General features: G+C 38.8%; 1 protein-coding gene across 5 annotated transcripts in view; it reads right to left on the bottom strand.

Moving 5' to 3' along the window:
- Positions 1–2,056: 2,056 nt before the first annotated feature.
- DROSHA (drosha ribonuclease III) overlaps positions 2,057–9,452 on the bottom strand; it is a 124,483-nt gene continuing 117,087 nt past the window's right edge. For 4 of the 5 annotated variants that reach the window (XM_025270434.3, XM_025270433.3, XM_006067803.4 and 1 more), the window contains 5 exons: positions 9,203–9,285; positions 9,007–9,110; positions 6,744–6,836; positions 5,884–5,930; positions 2,057–2,469 (listed from right to left, as the gene is read on the bottom strand). In XM_025270434.3, the coding sequence (XP_025126219.1) occupies positions 2,339–2,469; positions 5,884–5,930; positions 6,744–6,836; positions 9,007–9,110; positions 9,203–9,285 (458 nt within the window). In that variant the 3' untranslated portion in view covers positions 2,057–2,338. 5 annotated transcript variants of the gene reach the window in all.

Genomic DNA, 9,452 nt, shown 5'->3' with positions numbered 1-9,452 from the left:
TTCTGAAAGAGATGGGCATACAAGACCACCTGACCTGCCTCTTGAGAAATGTGTATGCAGGTCAGAAAGCAACAATTAGAACTGGACATGGAACAACAGACTGGTTCCAAATAGGGAAAGGAGTACCTCAAGGCTGTACATTGTCACCCTGCTTATTTAACTTATATGCAGAGTACATCATGAGAAACACAGGGCTGGAAGAAGTACAAGCTGGATATCAAGACTGCTGGGAAAAATATCAATAACCTCAGATATGCAGATGACACCACCCTTATGGCAGAAAGTGAAGAGGAACTAAAAAGCCTCTTGATGAAAGTGAAAGTGGAGAGTGAAAAAGTTGGCTTAAAGCTCAACATTCAGAAAACTAAGATCATGCCATCTGGTCCCATCACTTCATGGGAAATAGATGGGGAAACAGTGGAAACAGTTTCAGACTTTATTTTCTTGGGCTCCAAAATCACTGCAGATGGTGACTGCAGCCATGAAATTAAAAGACACTTACTCCTTGGAAGGAAAGTTTTGACCAACCTAGATAGCATATTCAAAAGCAGAGACATTACTTTGCCAACAAAGGTTCGTCTAGTCAAAGCTATGGTTTTTCCAGTAGTCATGTATGGATGTGAGAGTTGGACTGTGAAGAAAGCTGAGCACCGAAGAATTGATGCTTTTGAAGTGTGGTGTTGGAGAAGACTCTTGAGAGTCCCTTGGGCTGCAAGGAGATCCAACCAGTACATTCTAAAGGAGATCAGTCCTGAGTGTTCACTGGAAGGACTGTTGCTAAAGCTGAAACTCCAATACTTTGGCCACCACATGTGAAGAGTTGACTCATTAGGAAAGACTCTGATGCTGGGAGGGATTGGGGGCAGGAGGAGAAGGGGACGACAGAGGATGAGATGGCTGGATGGCATCACCGACTCGATGACATGAGTTTGAGTAAACTCCAGGAGTTGGTAATGGACAGGGAGGTCTGGCGTGCTGCAATTTATGGGGTCGCAAATTGTCGGACACGACTAAGCGTCTGAACTGAATTGAACTGAACAGTTATATAAAAAAGAAACCCTCCATCCTTTCTCAGCCTTTTGGCTAAGATCAGGTGTAAAAAGAAACCCTCCAGATAGCTAATGGGTCACTCTCCTTCCCATCTTAATTCATATGACGCCCCTCTGGGCAGCTTCCCCAGCCACCTGATTGAAAATGGCACCGTGTTACTCCCTACTTTATTCTGGCCATCATCTACGTCACCTTGTGACATAACACATTTTATTTCCTGTCATTGTGTGTCTTCCTTCACTAGCACGCTCCCCCAAGGACAGGGAATTTTATTTTTTTCACTGCTATAGCCCCAGGGCCTATAACAGTGCCGGACACATAGCAGACACTCACTAGATATCCGTTAGAGTAATGAAAAAACATATTTGTTTTAAAAAAGAAGTTTTGTCTTTATTAATAAGAAGCCAGTGATTGTTCAGTTTAAAATTAACATTAAAAAGATGTTACATCTTTTAATGCAATGTTAGCCCTTTATTACAGGGACCTAATAAAGGAGCTGCTTGGAGCTGTGAAAAGCTATGAACCCTCCTCTTCCTTCTGCCCACTCCCTCCCCAAATCCAACATAATTTCAAGATATTCTGAGACATTCTGGAAGTCTGTCTATAAATTTCTAAAAGGGTCCACTGACCCCAGGGTAAGAGCACCTGGTTTAAAGTGTCATCTGGCTTGGAATCATGATTTCTCCTGATTCTAGTGATTCAAGGAACATATGTGACTCAAATATCAGTCTTTCCCCTTCCCATTAGCCAGTTAAATGTTAAAGGGATTCCTTCTACAAAGGACTCACTGGTTAGTGAGGGTAAGCATAATGTTTGCAGCTGACAACCTGATAAACACCAAGATGAAAGCTGAAAATGGAGATTAATCCAGAGATTTCAAACAGTACAGGTATTTATAGAGCATAACCCAAATATCTGGTAAAGTGATTTTTTTGCTTATCCACTGAAAGTCTGGAGCCATAGTCTCTGAGAGATAGAAAGAATAGGATCTATTCCACACAGAATATACATTTTTAATTTTATTGTTTAAAAAGCAAAATAACTGGGAATAGACACATTTACCCAAATGAAATTTTACATTAAATAGAAATCAAACACTTTGTAATAAAGGCCATCCAGCTAAAAACCAAATATGAGATCAGTAAAACGAGAATGATGTGACTTTGTGTTTTATTTCAATGGGCAGCCTTCATTCAGCGTCTCCACAAAAACTAGGCTAGGTCTCAATGGGCAGCAGTCACAGTTATTAGGCAAGTAAATACACCACCACTTCCGTCCGTGCCTTCCTTTATTTCTTTATGTCTTCGGTCTCATCTGGCTCTTTCTCTTGATGCTCTCTTTCCCACCTCATTTCTTTTAACTCTTGTCTGTATTTCCGTTCAATGAACCGCTTCTGATGGGCCATCTGGGGAAAGTTATCTGACACAAGGAGATATATTTTACACTTAATAAAGGAGAGCTACCAGTGCACAGAATGATGCAAACTAAACGAAACACACACGCAAACAAACATGTATTTCACAGGAATATAGAGTTGCACTTTGTAAGGCAAGAGAAAAAAAAACTGCTCATTTTCTTCTAGCATTCAGGAACACAATTGAAGTCTAAATCGGCACCTGGCTCTGGATTTCAATATCTGATGTGAACTCGAGCATAAAAGGCACCGGAATACACAGTTGTTCAAACATAGCGTGTGACTTCAGCATGTTTCCAGCTAGGTATTTTAACACAGTACTCCTAGCAACAAGTGATTTTTAGGGAGAGATTAAAGGCTATAGCAAAAATGAGTTGTATATTTTTACAAAGCTTAAACCCAAAACTTCAAACAAATAACAATATTATCACATCATTATTTACCAACAATTTTCCTCTTTCTGAACAGAGGAAAAAGATCAGATGGACAAAAGGAGGAGGCCACATCTTAAGTCACCGTTTCTGATAATTCAATCTGTGAAGTTTACTCAAGAGACCCAAAGCTTATGAGCAATAGCAACCCAAGTACAGCACTTTCATTTGGTGAAAGGACATGTTGCTCAGTAGCACAGCTGAAGCTATATTTAGTTTGATATTTGACCCCGTTCAAGGGTGTTGACAGGGTGGAAATCTTGATTAAGATGTAAAAATTTTACAATTCAGTTGTTATTTGTGATATGTAATGAGTGTAGCAATGGAGTAAGAAACCAAATGCAGAACACAAAAGAGTCATCTCATACACTTATTCGACAAACACACACTTCAACAACAAACATCCCAAAGAGACACATGAGCAAATGAGAGGGACACGAGCTGTCTGGTAACTGGGTACAAGTCTGTTCAACTCAAGAGGCACTACTTCATATTTAAAAATAAGGAGGGGACACACGTATTCCTACAGCTGATTCATGTTGAGTATGGCAGAAACCAACACAATATTGTAGAGCAATTGTCCTCCAACTAAAAACAGATACATTTTTAAGAAAAGTAAATTTTAAAAAAGTTAAAGAGAATCAGAGAGCATGGCATATTTGAGAGAGTGCTTGATTTTGTTATGGATGAAGCATAATAAACATATACAGTATATTCCCAAACCCTCCTTCATCTTCGCTCCCAATGGGTGGACGACAGGGAGCGACAGGGTGGTGGGAAAAGAATATGAAAGGCGAGTAAGGGCCTAAGAGTCAGTGATTGATTCTAAGCAAAAGAGAAACATAATGGCATCTGAATTTTAGAAATAAAATAGCAGTAAGATCCTATTCTCTAAGTATATTAAATTGATTCCTTATGTACTGTATGAAACACAGGTTTCAAATACTGAGAGCATAATCCCACCACTCAGATATAACCACAGATAAGCTTTGAGAATATATCCTTATAATAAGCCCTTTTCCTATGAAGTAAATTTATACCTGACACACATATACACAATGTAAATGTGTACATATATGAATTAAACACACAAACACTTAAAATCATTCCCTGAGCCCAACTTACACTGGGACAGTACAGCTATAAGCTCACTTTGATGGATACACTTTTTTCACTTATTCTAGTAGTATAAGCGTTTTCCCGTATCATTACTCTTCAAAAATATTTTGATATTACAACATTTGGACAAAGCTAGGGTTGGTAGGCTACTGTCTATGGGACAAATCTAATCCTCTACCTGTTTTGGTAAATACGGTTTGACTGGAACACAGACACTAGCCATCTGTATTCTGCCTGAGTCTATGGGCCACAACATCAGAGCTGTGTAATTGTGATAATAGTATTTACTATCTGGTCCTTTACAGAAAATGTTCATCAACCTCTGGGATAATTTATCTAAACATTTCTCTATGTTCAAACACACAGTCGGAAGGACTGATTGATTTTTTTAACTATTATAAATCAACTTGTCACAATCATCATGGTTATGGAAACATTCACTCATAATGCCAGTTGTTTTCTTAGGTTTGACTTCTAGAAAGGAAATCTCTAGATAAAGGGTACGGACGTTGTTCAGGACCTGACGCGTACCGTCAAACTGCTTTCCTGCACTTTAAACTTTTATCTCCCACCAGTTCAGATGTGTAGGCCAGTCTTAGAATCAGCCATCTCTCCAAGTACTGTTTTATGGCTGAAAGCAAACAAATGAAAACTCCAAAGATTACCTTTAACAATCTTATAGGTGGAAAAATGGAGTCTCATTTTCATTACAATATATGTGACTGTAATAAAATAAATAATAAAATCCATATATATAATGGATTTTAAAAGCTCAACAGAGTCAACAAAACTCTTAGTGAAATGGGGAACACGTGTACACCCGTGGCGGATGCATGTTGATGTATGGCAAAACCAATACAATATTGTAAATTAAAAAAAAAAAAAAATCTCTCAGTGAAGATCCCATGGACTCGGGAGCCTGGGAACGACTCCCCTCCCCTTGGCCCCCAAGCTCTCATCTGCAGATTTCCGCATGGCTACTTGGCCCTCCTGCCTTTCTTGGAGATTCTCCCAGGATGAGCATCCAGAGCCTGTTCGCTTTCAGCTTTCCGCACTTTGCTCTCGCCCACGCTGAGCTGGCAGCTGAAGCCTGATGGAATTGCACTGTCAGGTTCTGCCCACAGGTTTTGCTGGGCGGCACGATATACCTCAGAAGAAAACTTCCTTGTACTTAAGCCTTCAATTTACAGAAGACTCTGCAGTTCCCTACAGGGTCAATTATGTAATTTAAGTGTCTTCAACCCAGCTATCCTACCCTTGGGAATCCATCCCCCAGAACTAAAAGCACCAATATAGAGACTTTTAGTATCAACAGTGATAAAAAGACAGAAACAGTATCCACCAAAAATTTTAAAAGCTGAATAAAATACGGCATATCCACAGCATGAAATATGATGCAGCCTTTAAGAAAGAATGAATTGGAGCCACGATGACCTGGAGGGCTGCCCGTGATGTATTATCTAGCAAGAAAAGATGGATGTAGAGAAGTACGTAAATATCCCACTTTAATTAAACAGTGGCCAAACACCAAAAAGAAAAAACCTTCACAGGTTTAAGATTTTAGAACTATAGAGAAATATATAGAATGAAATATACTAAGTCACTCACATGGGTTACCTGTGCTGAGAGTGGGACTCTATGCAAAATAGGAAAATGAAAATCAAAAAGCATTTGGGAATACTTTTTTTAAAATTATAAGCCTATTTTATACATATCTTACATTATACTACACTCTGTGCGGAGAATAATTATGAAGAAAAGAAGATCACATTTTATCAGTACTTACCATTTTTCTACTTTCCCATTTTCTATCCATAAAACACTCATTACATTATGAACATATAATTATAGAAAAAGAGATAGGCTTACATTTTTCAAGTGCATCCATTGCTGCTCCCATTTCTGCTTGCTGAATACTATTAAAGAAAATGAAGACAAGGTACACTTTAAAGACTTTTTTCCCCCAAAACACAAAATATGGCTCCAATTTATTCAGGCTAGTTTTCATGTTTGGTGCATACAATTTTATCTGATTATTTCTACTGTCACATACTGAATTGCACAGATAGGAATATACACAAGGGCATGCAGAAATGTCATTTATCTGTACAAAGCCTGTTTAAGTTATTCGTTCCACACTTTCAACACTGCAATAAAACGCCTTCCACTTATATTAGGTCTGAAGTACTTCTTACTTAAATTTGAACATCCTCAGTGTAAAGTTTAAGAGGCAAAGAGTAAAAAAATACACATACAGACAGACTTCAAATCACTTCTCAGTTTAAGATATAAATTGGAAGGTTCAAAGAAAGGTGATAACATATGAAATTCTTTTTACCTGAAGATGTGAGCATTTCCACAAAGCTCAAGTGAATAGTAATAAGAGATCAAGTGTCTAACGGCTGTGTTACGCACGGCATGTTTCATAAAATGCTTGCAGCAGTGAGCAGACCTTACCTGTGTGCACACCTGCTAATGTGGTTTTCTCTAGGCAGCCAAAGCCCTTTATGCAATGGCATTCCCACTGCTCAAGGCCAATTCTCAAGTCTGGGGCTGAGTTTGGTGGGGATATTAAGCCTTGAGATTCACTTTGCTACTACCCTTGAACACTCTATACTCTAAGTTCAAAGAGACAGGCTGCAGAGTTTGGAAATACCAAGCAGATAGTAATACTTCTCGGACACACAGGATGTTCATTTGAAGAAACTTAAAGTATCGTCCTCTCATACCTTGGTCCTTTCCCACAGCCAATTCTTTCTCCCTTGAAGTAGACAGCCACAGTGTAGGTCCTTGCATGGGATGGCCCCACCGTCTGCAGAGTCCTGAAAGGAAAAGGAAAGAGCAGTAATTATGTAAAGTGCGACTTAATTGTTACTGCTCATACATAACTCCACGAAAAATCATGTGACTTACTGCTGAGAGAAAGGAAGGCAAAAATAATGGAAAGCAAAAATAACAAGAAAATTAAAGGAGTACAGTTTTGATTTGCTAATATGACAAATATAGACAGCTTTGAAGTAGGAAATTTTTCAAATTCTATAGTGAATTTTTTGTGTGTGTGTATGTGTGTATGTATATGTATATATATATATATATATATATATATCCTCAAACCATTATGAACAATATCTGAAGGCAAACAGTAAAGTACAAAATATTTTTTAAAAATTTCAAAGTGTTATTCCAAGTATTATAAAATTAAAGTTAACCATTTCAGTCTGTTCATTGTATTTCAGTGCTAATCACATGGCTAAAAATCACAAATATTTGGGTAATACACTGCAAGCCCCGTCTGAATAGCATCACATCCTTTATGGATTCCTTCTAATGAAAAATCAGAGATCATTTCAAGGCTATGTTATAATCGGAGTACACAACACAACTGCCAAAAAACAAAACACTGGGTACTCTCGATATTAATGACAGGGTGCAGATTTCAAGTGTGGTAAAACTGATAACTTCATGGAAAAGGGAAATGAAAAGTAGCCGGCAAAGATAATGGGATGAACACAGTAATCTTGAAAAAAAACTATGTAAAACAACCCCATCATCTTGATAAAAAAGAACAAGCTCGTCGCAGGCTTTCATGGGGGGATTTATGAGAAGGGGGCAGTCATTTCCTTTGTCTGTACTCACTGGGATGAAAGTATACGGATGGCTTCTTAAAGGTAGCGCTTATTATAGTAATCATGCCTGCACTATGAGAAGTTTATCATCCTCATTTTATTTATTGAACTTTAATTATCACTTTGATGAGGAGATACTTTGAGCCTTTCACGTAATACAGTCTGGATGTTCATTATGCTTATTAGACACATATTAAAGTGCTATTTCTAAACATTTGGGTTTTTTCCCCAATAAATAAAGGAAACATTGTTCAGCAGTGACAGCTTCTTGGGACAATTTATAGCAGCCTGCTGTGGGGTGACTCAACCTTTTCTTGGCCTCAGTTTTTCTTTTAGTGAAAAAGCCTATAACGTGTTGTGACTATTAAATAAAAACATAAAAAAGGATTTAAAATTCCCGGCTGCCACTCTGGTGTTTTCCCTTGAGTACTGTGAAGTCTGAGAAAGTCCACAGGATGGGGGTGGTGGTGAGGCTTTTATTTCATACGAAACACACAAATGTGTATACTTGTACGCATATGTAAACAGAGACGGGGGTGACCCAGTACTAAAGCTAGATATTTAAACATCCTTAAAAACACATATCCAGACCATACCTTGGGAGGCAACCCACTTATTTTGATAATCCCTCCCTTTTATAATTCCTCTTTGAAACCAGCTTCTGAAACCACCTTCTGAGTGTCTCAAGCTAATTACTCAACTTCAGAGTCAAACCTCCCGTTTTCATCAAAACTGGTGTTATGTGTGTAGCAACCTGCATTTCCTTTGAATGACTTTTGGCTACTCCTCAAAGGATAGAGATGTGTCACTAAAGATATTCAAATGTACACAGCAGCTTTTGGTACACATCCTGGAAAGAAAAGTTCCAAATATTTGAATAACACAGCCGCGGTGAAGAACTGCCTGGCTTCCTACGGCGACTGCCTGTCAGGCAATCGGGACAGATGCCAGCAGGGTTTCAGAAAGAGAGACACCCAAGTACAGTTACAAATAAACAAGCACAAGCTGCCTGGGCTAGGTGTGCAGGCAGCACGGGCTATAAGAAATAAGAAGACAAACATAAGAATGTATATAAGACAATTTAACCCAAATTTCTCTTATCTTGATCTCCTCATCTTTCTCCCAGGGAGCAGTTCACCATATTTTAGAGATGGAGAAAGCACAGATAATCACATGTGACCCACTTACTTAGAGCAAAAAGACTCAGAGGCCCAGAGAGTTTCAGTGCTGGGCCCAGTCAGAGTCACGAAGTCTCCCCCCAGGGCTCTCATCACCACTGCCACACGCAGTTAGCTCTTCCTCCTGGCACACGGAGGGTTATTCTAGGCTTCCTGGGTCCCACAGCCTGCGGGCAGCACGTACTCACTTGTATAGCGGAATGTCTGGTTCTTTTCCTTCTGTCCTAAGAGTCAGGCAGCACTGCTGAAGCTGGGACTTGGGGTCGTTCCAATCCTGATTCAAAATGAATTCCTGTAGCAAGTCCCCCAAACAGTACTTAGTAAAGGATTCTAGAATCACCAAGCATAGAGCAAACAACTAATTTAAATTTTATATGAGCTTACTTTTAATCGTGGAAAGAAACAAACATTCATGAAAGTATGAACGTATTCCAAGTCTTTATCAATGTATAGTGCTGCAATAAATGCTGAAAAAGAGAAAGGGTAACATAAGCCCCAATGCGCTGCCATTTACTAGAAAGAGTGAGACCGAGCCTTTTAAGAAACATTTTAATAAGGTTTTCACCTTCCAAGCCCTCTTTATTTTTTAGCATTACCATTTCATCTTGCTTCAAACAAGAACTATTCTTTATCA

The sequence above is a fragment of the Bubalus bubalis genome, chromosome 19 (assembly GCF_019923935.1).
Source record: "Bubalus bubalis isolate 160015118507 breed Murrah chromosome 19, NDDB_SH_1, whole genome shotgun sequence".
Taxonomy (NCBI): Eukaryota; Metazoa; Chordata; class Mammalia; order Artiodactyla; family Bovidae; genus Bubalus; species Bubalus bubalis.
The sequence above is the reverse complement of the archived record's forward strand: the minus strand, read 5'-3'. Positions and strand labels throughout refer to the sequence as shown.